The sequence below is a fragment of the Rhinolophus sinicus genome, chromosome X (genome assembly GCF_036562045.2).
Source record: "Rhinolophus sinicus isolate RSC01 chromosome X, ASM3656204v1, whole genome shotgun sequence".
NCBI lineage: Eukaryota > Metazoa > Chordata > Mammalia > Chiroptera > Rhinolophidae > Rhinolophus > Rhinolophus sinicus.
The window spans coordinates 107,180,101-107,200,810 of NC_133768.1; the positions used below are offsets into that span (position 1 = coordinate 107,180,101).

The 20,710-nt window shown below is 36.9% G+C and overlaps 1 protein-coding gene across 19 annotated transcripts in view; it reads left to right on the plus strand.

The window, feature by feature from the left end:
• The window catches only part of FMR1 (fragile X messenger ribonucleoprotein 1), a 38,090-nt gene that overhangs the window by 8,517 nt on the left and 8,863 nt on the right, over positions 1-20,710 (plus strand). For 11 of the 19 annotated variants that reach the window (XM_019757330.2, XM_019757332.2, XM_019757331.2 and 8 more), the window contains exons 2-13: positions 1,822-1,874; positions 5,161-5,254; positions 7,725-7,796; positions 8,071-8,219; positions 10,171-10,264; positions 10,350-10,466; positions 12,685-12,855; positions 12,975-13,053; positions 16,022-16,131; positions 16,934-17,068; positions 17,575-17,637; positions 19,987-20,073. In XM_019757330.2, the coding sequence (XP_019612889.1) occupies positions 1,822-1,874; positions 5,161-5,254; positions 7,725-7,796; positions 8,071-8,219; positions 10,171-10,264; positions 10,350-10,466; positions 12,685-12,855; positions 12,975-13,053; positions 16,022-16,131; positions 16,934-17,068; positions 17,575-17,637; positions 19,987-20,073 (1,224 nt within the window). The remainder of the gene's footprint in view (positions 1-1,821; positions 1,875-5,160; positions 5,255-7,724; positions 7,797-8,070; positions 8,220-10,170; positions 10,265-10,349; positions 10,467-12,684; positions 12,856-12,974; positions 13,054-16,021; positions 16,132-16,933; positions 17,069-17,574; positions 17,638-19,986; positions 20,074-20,710) is intronic. The other 8 variants (XM_019757333.2, XM_019757336.2, XM_074324216.1 and 5 more) reach the window with 1 other exon arrangement.

Sequence of the window (20,710 nt, forward strand, 5' to 3'; positions counted from 1 at the left end):
AATGGATTTCTTTCTCCCACACCCCTTTTTCTCCAGGTCTAAGCCTTTGTTCCTGGCATGCCTCCCCATCCTCCACTCCCTTTTGTGGGGCTAATTCTCTCAACCTTTAAAGTCTTCCCTGATCAACATACCATCGCTGTCACACACACATACTTTTCCTTCAAGGCTGGAATAGGAACCCCTTAGGCAATGACCCACTTCCTAACTATTCCTTGGGTTCTTAGTCAGTAGGTGCTCTGAAGTCCAACCATAAATCGAATAAGACCTGTCACCCACCCTCAGGAAGTTTCCTATTAGTGGGAAAATAGGCAACCGTAAATACAGTGAAGTAACTTTCTGGTAGGGATAAGCATAGGCTGCACTGAGAATGCAGAGGGCAGAATTTAACCGTCTTCTGGGTTTTCTCATACATAGGAGGTGACATCTGAAATGAAACCTAAAAGACCAGTAGGTGATAGCTGGGTGAAAAGAGGGGAAGGACAGTGGGAAAGAAGGAATAAATAGCCTTTAGGAAGAGAGGCCCACGTATTTTAGCGCTGCTGGATCACCTCCTCCAAGGATGTGAAAGATGAAGCTGGGTGAGAGGAGCAGGTGGGGCCAAGTCACGAAGGGTCTTTTACAGCCTGCCGTGCAGGTAGGAGAAGCCATAGAAGGAGAGAAACATGTACAGGACAGATTCGAGTAAGAAGTTGAAATCTCTCAAGTCATTTTAAAATGAATTAAGATATAAAGCCCCTTGGGTTCCTTTGTGCTTTAGCCTACCCCTCTAATTGTCAAAACAAAAGCAAAACCTCCTTTTCTGCACCTGTTGAAAACTTAATTTTATAGAATTACAGACAGCTTGCTGATTAAAGAATTCTCAGTAATTAGCTATTATTTTGTTATGTCTCTCTACAGATTACTAGCGATTGCGTCATCAGATTTAAAAGATTTAAATCTCTGTACTTTATGTTACTGCTTTTTTCTCCAAGTGACCATGAGATTGAGAATTTAATTAAACTCTGGTAATTGGACTTTTTACTGTGTTTCCCCGAAAATAAGATCTAGCCAGACCATCAGCTCTAATGCATATTTTGCAGCAAAAATTAATATAAGACCCAGTATTATATTAATATTAGACCTGGTCTTGTTTTACTCTAAGTATATAAGTAAAATAAGGATATAACTATAAGTAAAATTAGTATATAAGTATTAGTAAAATACTTACAGTAAAATAAGACCGGGTGTTATATTAACTTTTGCTCCAAAAGATGCATTAGAGCTGATGGTCCGCCTAGGTCTTATTTTGGGGGAAACACAGTAGTGGTATTAGCAGAGTGTTGTTATTAAAGAAAATTTTAGTGTACTTGTATATACATAGGTTTGTGATTATATTTAGTCATTTATTCTATACTCCTAAAATTTTATTAAGGAGGAAAAGGTAGGTAACAGCAGATCTGTAGTGGCTGGCGTGTGGCTCTGGAACAAGCTTCTTAGTTTCCAATAATTCTGGCCAAAGTACACCTCCAGCTTTGCACTCACCACCTGCATTGTAATTTTCAACTTGCTTGTCTCCCTCTCTTCTCCTTCCTCTCCCCCTCTTCTATTAGCTGCTGAACTCTGGAGTGATTTTTTTCGTGTTTCAACTAACCAGTATGCCTAGGGCCTAGCTCATAGTAGGTGGCTAAATACAGGTGTGATTCGTGCATGAGTGAGCCTCACAAAATGACAAACTTGCATTTGAAGCTCCATTCTACTCTTAAATAAAATGGTATCTCTGTAAAATTTAAAAACAAATGATCTTGAAGCTTAGAAGTTAATTTAACTGTGTTTTTTTTACAGGCTTTTGTAAAGGATGTTCATGAAGATTCAATAACAGTTGCATTTGAAAACAAGTAAGTGTCTTGATATAATTTAGTGTTTAGGTTCTTTAATGTTTTATGCTAATTATTCTTTTTACTCCTCATTTTAAAAATTGAAGTCTAGTTTGAGTGTTTTTCAGAAATGGATCATCATGTTACTGACCAGGAAGTTCCTGAACCACTCAGTAGTAAACCAGTGGACAGTGTTCTGCTAATCAGCTCACAGATCCCTTTTGTTTAATCTTGATCCTTGCATCTCAGTTTCCTTGAATGTGAAGAAAGAAACCAGATTGTTCTGTATCAGTAACTGAGAGTTTGGATAGGAATATTTGTAATTGTTAAAACATGAAAATGAATGGATTTCCAGGTGTTTGGTAAAATCAATGTGAGTTTTGTAATATTAAATCGAAAATCAGTGCTGTTCGTTTTCTAGTATATTTTAGAGGAAATAGTCATGTTTACCTATTAACTTGTTTTTGATCTGTTTCATATATTTATAATCAATAATAGTGGTAACTGTCCTTTTCTGCTTTCTTCTGCTAGATGAGTAAATAAAAAGACTTACAGGCCTAGGGACATTAGCTACATGAAGTCATCAATAATATAGATGTTAACATTTTTGGAGGGGGCAGACCAGTCTCTTGACTAAATTTTTTGAATTCTAATAAAGGCTATTCTCAGAATAGCCATTCAGGATCCAAAGTACGTATAAACTCCTTAGCCAAAGTATAGATGTGGTCATGATCTTAGGATTTTACTGAACTCTGAAGAATGGTCAACAATGACAATGTTTTGGCTTTTATGTGCCAAGAGAATTAATAGTATATGAAAAGCAGATTGCAAATCTAGAGAGAGAAGAAATAGATTAGCAGTTACTTAGGACTGTGGGGGTGGCGGGGGCAGGGGGGATAGGAACCATAGCTAGAGTATAGGACTTCTTTTTGAGGTGATGAGAATGTTCTAAAATTGACTGGTAACGATTGCACATATTTGTGAATATACTTAAAACCATTAAATTGTACATATACTTAAATGAATAGATTATATGGTATGTGAATTGTATCTCAAGAAATCTATTAAAATATAGTACTGTGTTTCCCCGAAAATAAGACCTAGCCAGATAATCAGCTCTAATGCATCTTTTGGAGCAAAAATTAATATACGGCTGGGTCTTATATTATAGTAAAATAAGACCCGGTTTTACATTAATTTTTGCTCCAAAACACACATTAGAGATGATTGTCCAGATAGGTCTTATTTTCGGGAAACACGGTAGTATCTGACCCAGACTTACTGTAATTAGACTGTTCTCAGATTCTTTTAGCTATCAACAGGACAGAGTATTCTCGGATGCGTAAAACACATATAAGGGGACAGAGATGAAAGGATTTAGAATATCCCGCCCTATTCTCAGCTCTAGACTAATAATCTCTGTCCAAATTATAGTTTGAATGATCGAATACCTTTCTCTGAATACAAAGAGCCAGAAGTTCCAGAATCTGCCTCTTCGATGTTTTAGTATCCATGGTTATACACTGGAAAACAGCATCACACCTCTCACAGGGGAATCTTTGATAACTTGAAGAGTAATTTTTTGTCTTGTAATTGTGCTCTTCACTGCTTGTTCCCATCACTAGGTAAACACTGTTTCCCATAAAAGGAGAGTTATCTTTGTTTGCCACTCTTAGTTTCTCCTGTAGTCCTTAATCTAGAGTATTAAGCAAACAGTCATTTCCTTGGTATTTAAGAATGTGTCTAGTTTACACACTGATTTCTCAGATCACTTCTCTTTTGTTTGCAATCAGATTTCTCCTACAAACTTAGCATGAATATATCTTTGGACCTCCTGATTCTCTCGTGTACCATAGCTGTGTAATAGTTTCTCTTGAAGCTATCTGCCATCCCTGGAATTTGAAATAGACCAACTGTTTTTCCTTGTGTTCTTGGAGTATATTTGAGATTAAATGCCGGGTTTGAGCACATCGCCAGGATTCGATAGGTCCCTACCAAAGCAGACTTTTTGCCCTTCCTTCTGTTTCTTTTCTGTTAAAACAAAAAACAAAAAACTAATGTTGTATAAGTAATGTTGTGTAATGTTGTATTTCCTCTTTCAACCATAAAGGAACTCCTGTTACTATAATACCAAATTACTTTAGATACTTTGTTTTTACCTTCCATATGTCACATTTTTTGAATAAAGAATTTGAATTTGAATTTTTATCTTTGTACACTTAAGACTTAAAATAATTCTTCCTTCTTTGGAACCAAAAAAAAAATTATTATTTCCTTTACAAATCAAATTTAGCAATGAATTTGTAACATGTTAAAGTCACTATTTTTCAGTAAGTATAAAAAAGCTTTTCTGAAGTAGACAGTTTTTTATTGTTTTATAGTTTTCAAGTGTGTATAATAATTCAGACAAAGGGTTCAGTCTAATATATGCCGTAATCAGATTTCCACAAATTATGACTTAATTACCTACCCTTCTCTTATATAATAGCTCTTCTTTAAAAAAAAATTAGTACTTTTCTCAATAAGTGACTTCTCCAGCAGTTGAAGCCTCCAATGTTTTTGCAAAGTTTGTCTTTTAATATTTTATATCATTGTAGATATAAAAGAATGATTGGGTGTTTTTCAAAATTGTTCCGTATCATTTTAACTTAAAAAACATAGGCACCTTACTGAACTCCTATAGGCTGTCTCCATTGGGTTTCTGTGGTTTAGGAGACCCCACCAGGCCAGTGCATCAGCAGCCAGCTATCCATGGCAAGAACTGACCACCTCGTGGGATCTAAAATTTAAAGGGGGAAAAGTGAGTTGTGAATTGCTAATGTGCTGACTGCCCCATTTTGCTTGGGAATTAGAGGGCATTTAGGACCCGTTTCTGTGGTCATTGGAATGGGGTTAAAATTCCTTTGCAAGTCGAAGTCTGCTAATGACATGACTAACACTGACTGACTCTAACATTTCATTTGAGCATCAAAGGAAATGGCTGTTGTGGCCTTACCTTTAGAACTTGTAGAGGTTGAAATTATTGGAAAAAAAGAGTTGTTTGGAAAATTGTAATGTTGATCTGTTGTATTTAGTGAAATAGCCCAGCTAGAACGACCAAGGTGTTGTGCTGCATGCAGACTTCGTTGACATGTCTCTCTATTGCCATGATGCCCCACTCCGCAAAACACTGATAGTTTTAAAGCATTTGCTTCTTGAAACTAGAAAAGCAGAGGGTCACGCTTAACCAAAAGTTGATGGCAGCATGGTCATTATTTCCATTAAACTGAAAAGCATGTTAAATAATTGTGTGTTTGCTTATTTGCAGCTGGCAGCCGGAGAGGCAGATTCCATTCCATGATGTGAGATTCCCACCACCTGTAGGTTATAATAAAGATATAAATGAAAGTGATGAAGTTGAGGTAAGTTTCGAGTTACTAAGCCCAGAAGGAGTCGGAGCATTTAAGTTGCCTGTGCCTTTTGTACCCTTTGTCTGTAACACTATTTCAGCCACCTTAAGGATGTTAGCCGTGCTAGACATGTGCTTTTTGACTGAGCCATCTTAATAATGATTTGAAATAATGCATAATGTTAAAATGCGGCTGCCTGAGAAGCACTCCGGGCACATCTGTCTTTAAAGTCACCACTGATATTCTTTGCCCACTAGTATTCCTTTGCCCGCTTCCCTCAATCTCTGAATCTCTGGATGAGGAAAGTTAGTCTGACAAAGGAGAGAACCTCATAGCTTATAACAGAATGTGATCCTAGAATTTGTTTAAGTAGCAGTAAATCCTCCTGGTATATTTTTAAAAAGCCACCTACAAGTTTTCGTATTTGCACATAGAGGTAAAACACCTGCTCATGTGCCATTGATGTTTTTGACCAAAAGGTGCTATGAAGATGTAACACATTCACAAAAGCATTGTGTTTGGGATTTCTCGAGCCACTGAAAATTGGGGGAGGAGGGCTTAGGGCACTTGGACTTGGCTCTATGTTGTATCCTCCCCTTTCACACACTCCATTTTAAACTTCTTCTTTCTCCATAATGCCTTGTTAGTAGCAACTTCAGTACATTTATGGCATGCTGACGGCGGCTAAGTAGACATTTGTAAAGTAAAGTGTCCTAGATCTTTGAATTCTTATTTTGTATGCTAGGTACAGACAGGGCAGTGAAACAGAAGAACCCGCTGCCTTTGATGAGGTCACATTCTAGTGAGGATAGCTATGGCTGGTGTAAGTCCTAGAAAGAAAAAAACTGTAAGAGAATGGGAGGTGAGGTAAGGGCAATCGTGCTGTTTTACAGAGTGCTCAGGGAACATCTCTGGATGTCCAGGCCCGTGTTCTTTGCTCTACACTTTTAAAGTAGAAATAGGATAAAGTACTATTGATTTACCAAAAATGTACTCACTACCTACTGGGTGTAAAGAACTAGGCTTGGTTTTGTGAGGGATCCCAAACACTGTTTATGCTTGAGGACCTTACACTGTCCCCTTCCCCCAGGAGACTACAAGCTTCCTGAAGCTTTGGTCTGTCTATATCAGGAGTGCTCGGAGTAGTGTTTGAATGGATAAAGGGAACTTTTTTTTAATTGAGTCACATGACAGGTGGGGACCAATGAGACGCTATTGCTAGGGTGACCTCACTGTACTGCCTAACAATAATACATAACTGAGGTTATTGCTCTGGCTAGAACAGAGTTAAAAGGGATTGATGATGGCAAGAGGAGAAAGTAGGTTCAACTAAGTTGTATGTAGTTACTGTATTATATAACCATGGAGTTAGGTTATAAAAAAGAGGCAAGACGATCAGGTCTTTTGGTCTGTCTATATCAGGAATGCTCATAATAGTGATGGGTAAAGGGGACTTTTTCCCCCCAACTTAGTCACATGACAGGTGGGGACCAATCACTCTGTTGCCAGAATGACCTCATTATATTACATAACAATTGCCAGGTTATTTCTCTGGCTAGAGCATAGTTGGCAGGGAGTTATGGTGGTAGGAAGGAAAGGTATGTTGGGTTAAGTTGTAGTTAGTTGTTGTGTTATATGACTGTTAACTTCAGTTGTAAAAGGGAGACGATCGTTGGAGCCTTGAGTCTGTTATTAACGTCAGGCTCTGTAACCCTTTCTCTCCTCTTCTGTCTTCTCCCCATCCCCGTTGTCTTTCTGCTTCTGTTTGTTTCCCTCTCCATGTATACTGTGTTGTCTCTTTTCCTAGTAACCTTGATTTGCTCGTGTCTTCACAAAAGGTTCCATGCTGTACATCACAAGTGAACTTTGAAGTGGTCATGAGAGAGATTGGGTAGAAGAACTGATCCACAGTAAGAGCAGGAAGGTGGTATCCAGAGGCTTGGCTAGCATGGAGTTGTCCATTTTAGTGGAGAGGGGACAGGAGACCAGAGAGGAACCAAACATTTGTCCACTTAGTCCCCAGGAGACATAATGCCAAAGTGGTGTTCTTAGTGGGCTGAGTGGTCAGTGGCCTTACCCATTTTGTGATCCTGGCCGTAATTTCCAGTTATTGGCCTATTAGAATAAAACAAAAACACATTTGTGCACTTTTAGATACATTTTCATAGCTCTCAAAGTACCCAAGGAAAGTATGCCCAGGTTTATGGACAACTTTTCTTGAGTATTCATATTCAGAGTACTAATTATTACTGAAGTAGAACAGAGAAATAGGAAAGCACTTTTTACAGGGCTCTCCTGGGTAATCAAGTAGTTTCTGATTAAGTGTGTCTAGCCGTAGGGGTATAATCTGGTTTAAGGATACTGCATATGGGTTTGAAAGACACATACAGTCATTTTTATGAAATTTTCTTCAATGTCTGATAATCTATAGATTTCTGAATGATGTTAATCATGAAATATTCTGTTGTAATTTTTTGTGTAGGTTTATTCCAGAGCAAATGAGAAAGAGCCTTGCTGTTGGTGGTTAGCTAAAGTGAGGATGATAAAGGGTGAGGTAGGAAAATGCAAATTTAATTTTTTTTTCTTATACTATTTCCCTTTTCTAAACCCAGGTACTACATTTCAGTCTGGATTTCTGTTTTAAAAGTAATATCTAACGAGTCATTAAAATGTTTTCTCTACATGTTCAGTATGTTTCATGTTAGTTGATCAAATACAGGGTGGTTTTTTTTTCCCTCTAGCGAATTAAAAAATAACTAAATAGGTGTAGCTTATTGCTCTTATTTTAAACACTTTGACCAGGAATGACTTTTATTTATTTCTCTCAGTTTTACGTGATAGAATATGCAGCATGTGATGCCACTTACAATGAAATCGTCACAGTTGAGCGTCTTCGGTCAGTGAATCCCAACAAACCTGCCACAAAAGATACTTTCCACAAAATCAAACTGGACGTGCCAGAAGACTTACGACAGATGTAAGTTGGTATACAGGAAACAGCTGTGAACTTAACAGATGATATGCAATTAGTTTAAAAGAATATAGATTTTAAAATAATAAAAATTAGTTTTTAAATTCAGTTAAACTGATTTGTGAAAATAATAAAACAAAAACAAAAAAAAAAACTATTTAGCTTTTTCCAGTAATATAATTAAGCCAGCATCACATGTGTTTAAACTTACTGGGCTAGGTACACAGCTAATATATGAAGTATGATCAAACAATACGGTGAATGTTTAAATAAAAAATGTATTACAGTAAAAGACACATTGCCATTAATCCCCCTCAACTTTGAACATACTTATCTCATCATTCTTGCCACTTTCTGAAGAAGTTCTGGAAGTCTTCTTTCGTGAGTGTCTTTAGTTGTGCTGTCATGGCTGCCTCGATGTCCTGAATCATTCTGACTTTGGGGAAGAGCCAGAAGTCACATGGTGTCAGATCTGGTCCATAAGGTGGATGAGGACACACCGTAATGTTTTTGTTTGACAGAAATTGCCATATCAGAAGTGATGTGTGACACAGAGCGTTGTCATGATGGAGGATGATGTATGGCACACTTTAAAACGTGCCTTCTTTCAGCCTTACCTCACACCCGACTGCACCAAACAAGTTGAAACTTGTCACCCACTGTTCCACGTGCCTCTTCCTTTATTGAAGATCCCCACCTTTCCATTGGATGGCACTCGGCAGCAGGATTCACCATATTTTTTTTTTATCACAACAGAAAGGCTCCGTGTCACACATTGCTTCTGGTATGCCAATTTCTGTCAAATAAAAACATTACCTTGTGTCCTCATCCACCTTATTTACCGGATCTGGCGCTGTGAGACTTCTGGCTCTTCCCCAAAATCAAAATGACCATGAAAGGTAAACTTTTTGAATCGATTCAGAACATTGAGGCAGCCACAACAGCACAACTAAAGACACTCATAAAAGAGGACTTCCAGAACTGCTTCAGAAAGTGACAAGAACGATGGGATAAATGTGTTCGAAGCGACAGGGAGTATTTTGAGGGGGATTAATGGCCATGTGTCTTTTACTATAATAAATTTTTTTATTTAAACATTCACTATATTTTGTGATCGCACCTTGTACTTTTGTTTTCTAAAATAAACTAACTTTACATAATTTTTAAGATTTTGAAACATTAATACACATTTTCTGTCATAAGTCACAAATCAAATTCTAGACAATGAAGATTACTCCAGGTTTTTTCCCTTTAGCCAATATTTTTAGATAAATATGTAATTAGAGCAAAAGAAATTTCAAAAGGTTAGGTCTCTTACAATCCTTGATCTGCACTAATGCTTAAAGACTTTTTTAGATAAGAGATTTTTTTTAAAAGATTTCTTCAAGGGGATATAGTAAGCTTGATTTGGACATGTTGCACTTTAAATAAACATTAACTTGGATTCCAAAATACATAGGAATTTTGCTTTTTGATTGTAGAGATTGCGTAGGCATGTACATTTTTGTGCCTTGTGATTCATTTCTATTTCCCTCTGTCCCTTAAATTGGTCAGAAGTTTTTCTTTAGAAAAGAAACAACAAAGTCGGACATCTTGTAGCTATCCCCCCAAAGTTTTCAACAGTTGACAGAAGAAAACTACTGAATTTCATGTCACTGAAATGAGGAAGCCTGCAGAGGAGAGTGGCTCCCCTAAATATGTCACCTTTGGTAAACTGAGTCCATCCGTAATCCCTTAAGAGCATAACTTGTTTTTTACTTTCTCTGTAATCTCAATTGCTTGATTGAGCTGAGTATTTCAGAGATGTACAGGAAAGGAACTAAACTTTTAAGTGGATATAGCATATTTTGTATAACTCAAGTTTAATATGAATCTGCAAGTCTCTTTGCATATATTTATGCCAGTAGTTGGTAATCATTCATCTTAACTTCACAATGAATATTTATTTTATTTCCAGGTGTGCCAAAGAATCGGCACATAAGGACTTTAAAAAGGCAGTTGGTGCCTTCTCTGTAACTTATGATCCAGAAAATTTTCAGCTTGTCGTTTTGGTGAGTGTTTCTGAGTTACCTGTTTTGGTGTATTTCATTTAGGGCATTTGCTTTGATAATAATGGAGTTAATTTACACCTTTTAGTCTATCAATGAAGTCACCTCAAAGCGAGCACACATGCTGATTGACATGCACTTTCGGAGTCTGCGCACTAAGCTGTCCCTGATACTGAGAAATGAAGAGGCCAGTAAGCAACTAGAGGTATGTGGCTTTTCCTCGTGCTGCTTGTAAGGCTATCTAGAAATGATAACTGTTCAGTTACAAAACTTAAATGTGGACAGGTCGTCCTTTATTTGTTGTTTCTTAGCAATTCCTTATATTCTATATTTTAAAAATTAAATTGTACAAAGCATAGTCATACTAAAGTTTTCGTGCCTGAGATTTTAGAATTAAGTGGCAGTTATGTATATTAAGGAACTTCTGGTCAACTCACTTTTACTAGAAGTTTGTCAAAGCTGCTAATAAAATGAGGCAATGCTTCTTCCAAATAACATGTTATCATTAAAGTACTAGAGAGTATTTAAATATCTAATCATATTCCTTTCATTATGTATGTTTATCTCTGTTTAAAAGGGTATAGAACTTCTTCATTCTAATTGGTTGTCACTCTTTAAAACTCCTGTCTTCAGATTCCTGCCAGAGGCTATTTCCCTAACTTACTATTTCGTCTCTTAAGGTGCATTTTATCTACTTTTATTAATCCTCCAATAATTTCCATCACCATACATTTGTTTCCATTGATAACTATCTGGTACTTCCATCCATTGCCATAGAAACTAGATGGACTTGAGTTTAATGTGCCAACTGAAGTATAGTATTGTCAGATTCCAGAGTTCCTCATCATTATTCATTTCATTAGAGGGAAAAGGCAGTGGAGTTGAAATAGCAAAGAGAAAAAGGAGTTCCAAACTATGTTTTAAGGGAAAAGTCAGGGCTGTATTCTTGTAAAACCCTTCCAGCTTGATGTGCGATTGCTGAACTCTTAGCGGGAGAGGAGACATTCTTATCTCCTTTTGCTGTATCTCCTTTTGCTACTTTGTTTTTCTTATGGCCATGGAGGTCTGTTGAATTGTTTTTGACTCTCATTCTCTCTTGATGTCCCTCTGTTCACAAGTTTGTGGTTTCTTTAGCGATTCTCTCCTAACTTTCAGGCCAGAACAGCCTCCTTACTTCCATTGTGAGTATTATGGAAATATACTCATATGCCTCCTCTTAAACATCTAATTCTTAAATGATCTGTTATCATACCTTTGGCTTAACATTTATCAGTGAATTAGCACTGAAAAGAATGAACCAGGTGAAAGAATGAACCAGGACTCAAAAACATGACTTTTAAAAAGTCCTAGGAATATATGATACACTTTGTTACTCTAATCTACAAAAAAGGATATTATACTTTTAAAATTATATACGGTAGTTACACTCATTCATTCAAATTGTCAGGTGTGTTGAATAATGAGAAACTAGTATGCATGCCTGTCTTTCCTCACTACTAATATTAAAGAGATCCACATATTCAGATAAGAAATTTCCATTTTTCAACATGAGCCACTAATATGTTTGGTTTTCATTAATGGCATGCTAGAACTAAATATTAAATTGTGATAATACTATTTAAAGAGAATGATTATCCACAAGTTTTGGGTGTCAGTTGAACTTCATTCAGTCATCACTGAATATTCAAAAGAATTCATGGCACTTGTGGATCCAGATCACAAGGTCTTACAGACTCTGATCTCATTTGAGGTTGCAGGCTCATACGTGCGATAAGCTTTAAACCTTTGACATTCTGTGATCATTCAGTCTAATCACTATGCCAACCATTTGTATGATTCCTTTCCTCAGGTTGGGGGCTGGGGTGGGAGGATGTCATTTTAATGTCATCTCTTCATCAGAGGGATGTCTAGACCATAGTATCTAGTGATGAGTTCTACAAATGGCACTGTTTCCAGGAAAAAAAAAGTCTACATACCGATATCCTTTAATAAAAATGAAGTGAATGCAATTTTCTGTAGAGACGGTACGTAAATTTTTTTCTTTTTTAGTTAAATAACATCGAGTCTGTCAGGCCCAGTGAGCTGGTTTTTATTTGGGAACATTTGATCTGCTTCTTAATCACTACATTATTGATGTCATTGGTCAACGAAGGCAGCCTTGCAAACAGGTTTTCAAAAGTTACCTTGGAAAATTGTCAACAAGCCCTTTCCTGTTAACAAAAATATATCAAATTGCATAGACCTTCATTAACCTAAAAAGAACTTATGCTGTGGGAGATATTTTCTAAAACCTGTTAGTTTCCAACTAAAACTATCATTCATAGGCCCCTGCTTTATAGGGTCAAGATAATTTACATGGCTGACCTAAATACAGTTCTCCATAGTTGATAAAGGATATTAATCAGATGTGCATTTCTCTTCAGAGTTCAAGGCAGCTTGCCTCCAGGTTTCATGAACAATTTATTGTTCGAGAAGATCTGATGGGTCTAGCTATTGGTACTCATGGTGCTAATATTCAGCAAGCTAGAAAAGTACCTGGGGTCACTGCCATAGATCTAGATGAAGATACCTGCACATTTCATATTTATGGAGAGGTAAATATATGGGTTTGTTTGTTTGTTTGTTTTTTTACATAGTTTTTTTTCCTACCTTAAAAGACAGTGTTTCAGATGGCTCATCTTCTGCCTTAAATATTTTGCCCCTTTTTTATTAGGATCAGGATGCAGTGAAAAAGGCTAGAAGCTTTCTTGAATTTGCTGAAGATGTCATACAAGTTCCTAGGAACTTAGTAGGTGAGTCAGAAATTGCTGTTGACATACACTGCAAAAACAAAAGTTAGGTAAATAATTTATGCCAGTAGAATTTCATTTTTACTCACTCGAAGCATCATTTAATTGAAGCTTAATCTTTGAAATATGGTCTGTTGCTATAGTGTACAGAAAATATTTGGTGAGTGTGATACTCAAAGAGTACATTTCAGAAGGTGTGCGAAAGATACTGCTTTGTTGGTTCAAACCTACTAGTGCCCGGAAAGATAAATTTTGCATAGCCTCTTCACTGTATATTTTACATATATTAAAATTAAATTTATTTTTTCAAAATGAATGGAATTTGGGGGCTTAATAATTTCGAGTACATTAATACCTGATCCCTCTTATGGGTCTATAAAACGAAAGCACTCTTAATTATCTCAGAGTCAAAGATCTGAATGTAGTTTCCTAAATTTAATACATTTCAAAGCTACGAGTACCTCCCAACCCCTCTCCCCTTTGACAACCATCAGCTTGGTCTCTGTATCTACGGACCTGTTTCTGTTTCTGTTCTGTTTATTTATTTGTTTTTTTAGATTCCACATGTAAGTGAAATCATGTGGTATTTGTCTTTCTCTGTCTAACTTATTTCACTAGGCATAACGTGAATCCATCCATGTTGTCACCAATGGCAAGATTTCATTCTTTTTAATGACTGAATAATATTCCATTGTGTATATCTTTGTGTATATACAGAGGGTGCCAAAAAAATGTATACACATTTTAAGAAAGGAAAAAACTATTAAAATTGTGATAATATATACCGATAACAAAAGGTGAATAGAAGTCATGTGTATACATTTTTTTGGCACCCCCTGGTGTGTGTGTGTGTGTACACATACAACATTTTCTTTATCCAACTGTCTCTTGATGGGCACTTGGGTTGCTTCCATATCTTGGCCATTGTAAATAAGGTGCAATGAGCATAGGGATGCACATATCTTTTCAAATAAGTGTTATGGATTTCTTCGGATAAACACCCAGAAGTGGGATTGCTTGGTTGTATAGTAGTTCCATTTTAAATTTTTTATAGATTAAAAGCAAACTATAGGAAGACTCCATGTAACTTCTCCCACTCGTTTACATTTAAAGAGAAGAGCAGAAATAATTGGTGAAAGCACCTAGATCAGGTGTCCTGATTTAGCAGTGTCAGTTCTGTTCCCTGACCACTGACCAGTCAAAAGAGGTAATGAGGGTGAGTGAGGCTGCCACATAGAGCCAGAGTGCCAGGGCAGTGCTGATACGAAAGCCACAAGATCCTGTTTGAGAAGGCTTTCCCTGGGCTCTTACCTAGGATTGGCTCAAAACAAATTTTGGCTTCCAGTTTTTCCCCCATCTCTACCTCAGATGAGATGGTGGGGCAAGCACATGATGAACATGGTCTGTACAAACAAGGGTGCTTTAGGTACCTAGGGAGAGCCCTTGGAATCAGATGTAATTTGCATGTAGATTTCTGGAATCAGTAGTTCTTACATTTGTAATGTGTCACTTGACATTAATGCGTGATGATAGCTATGAAAGCAGTCATTTTCCAGTTAATCATACGACTGAATTTTATAAAAGAGTAAGGATCCAGTACCTGTTTGTTACTGGTATTTGAAGTCTTGGGAGTTTTAACAGTTGTTATGGAGTAAGACTGAATCTTGAACTAACTTTGAGCTTTTTCACTGTGGTTTTGAGTTATCTTAAAGTGTGATTTCTTAATCTTTTACTCTGTGACTTACCCCTTCACTTTTTAATATACTGATACAATTTGTGAGTAATGCACAGGAGAAATATTTTGTTAACACATTGGCTTGAAGAATGTGCACTTCTTTTTTTACATAAATGTATAGCTGCTTAAGCCACTTGAAAACTTAAAGAGTATCTTTTATAAACGTGCCATATAAAATCCTAAAAATACAGTCATGCACTGCATAATGACGTTTCGGTCAACAACAGACTGCATATATGTGGTGGTCCCATAAGATTATAATGGAGCTGAAACATTCCTCTCACCTAGTGACATCGTGACATCACAGCACCATGCTTTCCTCACGTGTTTGTGATGATGCTGATATCCACAAACCCACTGCACTGCCAGTCATGTAAAGTCTAGCACATACAGTTATGTACAGTGCACAATACTTGATAATGATAAAACGACTGTTACAAGTTTATGTATTTACTGTGCTATACTTTTATCATTGTGTTAGAGTGTCCTCTTTCTACTTACAAGGAAAAAAGTTTGCCGTAAACAATATGCCGTCTTACACCAGCAGCAGCCTCGTACATCTCGTGTTTACTGCCTCTGTTGATTGCATCATTTTTGTGCTCGATTTAATCGCATGTTGGTTTGTATACTAACATACTGTATAGGTTGGTGGCCTAGGAGCAATAGTCTGCACCGTATAGCCTGAGTGTGCAGCCGGCTAGACCATGTAGGTTTGTGTACGTGCACTCTGATGTTTGCACAGTGACAAAACCGCATAGCTCCCCATTTCTCAGAGCATATCCCCATCATTGGGTGGCACATGACTGCATTTACCATGGGCGAAGAAGCACGTTTAAATGAGGTGCAGAGAGAATTGAGATTGTCAAATAAGTAAGCGAAATCTATCCTTTCCCTTAATTCCTTTTATAGAAATTGGCAGAACCTGCAATACATGCCACTGGACCAGCAAGTTTCAAAAGCACCCTTTTGTGAAAAATAGCCCATCTTTTACAGCCTTAAAAATTCAGAATTATGCAATCAGTTCACGAGTGTTAATCAACTCTAATACCTCACCAATGGAGTTTAAACAATGGTGACCTAATAAAATGGAAAGCCAGTTTAACTGTCTTTTTGGAGAGTCTGTTTTCGTTTTGACATTTTATGTAAAATAATGTGATAGTTTACAGTGGGGTATACCTACTGGTTTGAGGTATGTGTTCTTAAAACCAAACGTGAATTATTCATTTCTTAACTTAGGCAAAGTAATAGGAAAAAATGGAAAACTGATTCAGGAGATTGTGGACAAGTCAGGAGTTGTGAGGGTGAGAATTGAGGCCGAAAATGAGAAAAATGTTCCACAAGAGGAGGTATGTTCTAGTGCATGTTTCTGGTTTGCCTAATAAGAGTAAAAGTTTTTTCTTGTTTTATTTGACATAATAATTTAGAGGCCTCTGTAATATGCACGTAATGTGGGTGTAAAAATTCTGATTATCAGACATGCCAGTTAATGTTACAGTTGTAAATAACGGCCTCTGTCTATTCGCTAATGCTGTGACTTTGGATTGGTCACTTTAACCCCTTTTAGTCTTATTTCTTGATCTTGAAAATGGGTAGTCGTAAATGTAAAACAAAAAGTGTAAAAGCACTTTTCAAATATTACTTAATATTAGTAAGACAAAATGGGGACACCATTTAGGTTTTCTGGCTTTCACACTTTGGCTTTTTTAGTTTGTGTGTGTTTATTTTGTATATTTTAAATTTTTATCTGGATATAACATCTCTCCCCAGTCTTTAAAATTTATAACCCTAACTTTTATCTTCGTTGAATATATGCTTTTCGGTAGCAATTTTTAAAGTATTTTTGTGGGGTGGGGGAAGTGAGGGCATGCTCTCTGTGCAATGAATGGTCCTGTTTAAAATAAAATCTCCCCAAATTGCCATAATTTTCACATATTTTCTAACCTTCTTTTGTGAAAGGTTCTTTTGGCTAAAGTTAATTAAATCTTTTGGGGTTTTTACTGCATGCTTTTTGTATTTTATTTTCTTTACCAAAACTGTTCATGATAATTTATATTCTTAAAGTGCGATCACTGATACAATTATGGAGCTAAATAAAGTCTTAAAAATTGATTCTTTGTTCTCTTTGGTGTTTTGTATTTTTTTACCAAGGAAATTATGCCACCAAATTCCCTACCTTCCAGTAGCTCAAGGGTTGGACCTACCCCCTCGGAAGAAAAAAAACATATAGATATAAAGGAAAACAGCGCACATTTTTCTCAACCTAACAGTACAAAAGTCCAGAGGGTAAGCTACATTCGTCACTTTGAATTACACTAAAAGTAATTTCTTCAACCCAGATATTACAGTTGGTGTTTTGGGTGTTTTCTCTGGTTAGGCTTATAGGCTACTTTTTTTTTTTTTTTTTCAAATCTGATTGCTAGCTTATGAGATACTACAGATCAAAGGGATACCTACTTTGCAGTTTATTCACAGTGACAAATCTTACGCTATAAACATAAAATATGGGGTTGCATTTAATGGTCACACTTTTCTTTTGAGGGTGGACTTTAATTTTGTTCGTGCTGTATCTCTTGAAATTTTGGAGGTTGTCATAGCTCAGAATGTACCTTCTGTTAGATGCATTAGTTACTACGTAAAGCCGTATTTTAGAGACTGGTTTTCACTAGCTGAACGAACCTAACTATTTAGAACTGGGTTTAGAAGTCCTGCAGTGAAAGTCCTGCGTTCAGGCTTCTGTGTATCATTTGTTATAGTTAATGACATCACTTGCATTCCTTATACTGCTTTAGGTGTTAGTGGTTTCATCAATTGTAGCAGGGGAATCCCAGAAACCTGAACTCAAGGCTTGGCAGGTAGGAAAACATTCCTTGAAACATACATTTTAATTTTCTATTTGAATGTGTATTCCCCTTGTTAAGAAAAGACGACAAATGATCATTAGGGTTGGAGGCTGGTGGAGTGTTTGGGGATATCTGGATCCATTGTCCTGAGGAGAAAGCTCAGCTCCCTCTTGCTCATAAGGCCTTTCTTTCATGGTCACCTGTCTAGTAGCATCTGTCAACAACTTCTCCCCCTTGCTCGCCAGAGAGGCTCGAACCATACTGAAGTACTTCGAGTTCTCTGAACACTGTTATACCCTCTGTTGCTTCCAGACAGATGTGAATGTTTTCTCCACCTAGAGCACTCTCCCTCCTGCGACCTCCCGCTTTGACCTTACTCCTTCTGCAGCGTTGTGTGTGCACTTGCCACAGTCCCCTCCCCCTGACTGGCCCAAGAGCCTTTCCCCTTCCCATGCTCCACCGTGCTCACCCAATCATACTACTTCCTACATAGACATTCACTTGTCCATCTCCTCAGGCACATTGTGAGTTAGCTTGAGTGCAGGGACCCCTACGTGGCCTGTGAGAAGAGTTTATGGGGAAAATGTGATGACGCCCAAGAGATTCGAAGCCAAAATGCCATTTTTCCAAAGAGAAATCAATCTCAAGTGCATTGGGTATTCCTCTCTGCTGGACATCCCCGTTCTCATCCCAGAACAGGGAATCCCTTTTTCCTGGTATCCATACAGAAAGGCCACCATTCGACTCTCACCGGTTTCCATTTTAGTTTGCTATTCTAGTCCACTAGCGATGTGCTGAAATTAGTGACGCTTAGGTACACCGACAGTTTGGACATGGTGAAAGAGAAAATGTTTTAAAATTATTTGTTTCAGAGTCGAGCCAATTAAATCTGTGACGTAGGGTTTCAAAGCTTATTGTGGTTGTACGTGATCCCGAGGGAAGAGTATAGCATTTCATCATATGACATTTTGGAAAATAATATGGCTAACCGCTTTGTAACAGACTTGGTTGGGGAAACAACTCAATAGTCAAAAATATTTTAGAGTAAAAGAGATCAAATTCATAGGCCTGATTATTTCCACGCTTCATATGTTATTCGATGCAAAACAATTCCATATGAAGCGCATGGGTTTTCCGTGGTGCCTGAGTCTTCAGGTGCTTGTCACTACTAAGCAGTTTCTTGCCTACTAGATGAAGGTCAGTCTGAAAGCTGTATTTCCTAATTGTTCAGTTTTCTTCCCCATTAACAGCCACGTTCATGTGAAAGGAAAAAGAAAAAAACCTGTTCCAGCCTCACATGCGTTTAAGATGCTGTGTACTGAATGCAAGGAAGCAAAAGCAGCCCAGCAGTAGCCACACCTATGAAATGAATGCTCTTTTTAAAAGAGTGATACTTCTACAGAGACAGCTTCTTGGCTTCTAAGCCTTAGAAACTTCGCCTAGAAAATTATAATATATCCACATCAAAGATGCTTTCCTTTAGTCACTTGTGAATATCAGGAACCATGTGTATGTCTTCAGCAGCAAAATATTGAACTATTCTCAACTTCGAATGACATAATTGCCAGCTGTTTGTTTGCAAAACTGGCCTAGGCTTCCCTGCAACTTGTGACAAGAAATAGATATTTTGCTCGTTTGTATTGACTGATGGGCTGGAAATACAAATTTTCAGTATACTCCCTTTTAAAAATCTATCCTTATATTAAAGTAGTACCATAGAGAGAATATGAAACTTTCCTGATGATTCAGCCTTTCACAGTTTTCAGAGCACATTATTGAAATGCTAAATTTTATGCTCGAGGATATGCCAAGTTTTTTTTCCCCCTCACAGAATAAGTAGTGCATTTTAGTGTATTCTAATTTTGTTTTGTGTGTTTTTTTTTTTTGTTTTTTTTTTTGTTTTTTGGTACTCTGTTGACTTGTTTAGCAAAGTTGGTTTAGTTTTTACTTTTGGACCCTCGTATTTAATTTTCAATGATTTTTAAAAAGAATTTGATCTCAATAAAACCTATAGTAGATGAATTAAGAGTATTCTAAAGTATTCATTTTGTTTACACATCTCATGTTAAAGCTTGTATTGTTTCAAATTATATTATTTGTGACTTTGCCAATATTTAATAGTAGTGATTAAAATATAATAACCAGATACACTTAAAGGGTTGCTATATTGATCTGTCCTTATTCACAGTAGATGTGTAAAAATATACCAACTACTTTTGTTTTCATGCATTTATTTATATTTTCAATAAATATTTATGTACCTACTGTTTGTCAGACCCTGTCATTGTCATTATTTGCATTTTTTCAGATTAATCCATCATTAATTTTATAGGATCATCATTGTTGCCATTTCTTTTTCAGGGTATGGTACCATTTGTTTTTGTGGGAACAAAGGACAGCATCGCTAATGCCACTGTTCTCTTGGATTATCACCTGAACTATTTAAAGGTGAGAAGAGAAAGAGCTTTAACTTCTAATCCTTTTTTTTTTTGCACTAAAATGTAAAAACTCTATAGGAAACCTTTCAGCAGTTAAGATTCATTCTGTACATTACAATGAACCACCTGTAAAAAGTAATAGAGGAAATACTTGGTTTAGCTTATTATAGTCCTGAAAACACAAGTAAATTTTCGTCGTTATTATAAATTTAAGAAACAGTATCCCAGTTCTCGATAAATTCCCCTATTTTCCAGTATTCTTCTGTTGATCCCTTACACTCGACTTAGGTAATCCTGTACATAGCTTTCTCATTCAATTGATCCTTTCTAGCCTTTGTGAGTTTTTTCCGGGCCAAATTTTGTGTGTGTAACACTTGCCTTTGTTGTCCCTTTTATGTCATTTATCAAGGAAATCCCAGCGCTTCGTGAAGTCGTCTTTTTAAATGCTTACCCTTTGTATTTTTCTCTGTACTCTTTACACAAAATAGAAATGATTTGTGTCTTGTAAATGTTAATGTTAGTAGCAGTTAATGCCTCCTGTAGATTGCAAACAAGAAAGCAGGAAGCAGCAGGCTGGAAGGTGTAATAGAAAGAGCACAGGATTGGCAGTCCAGTGATTTGCTTCTATTTTCTTCTGCCATGAACTA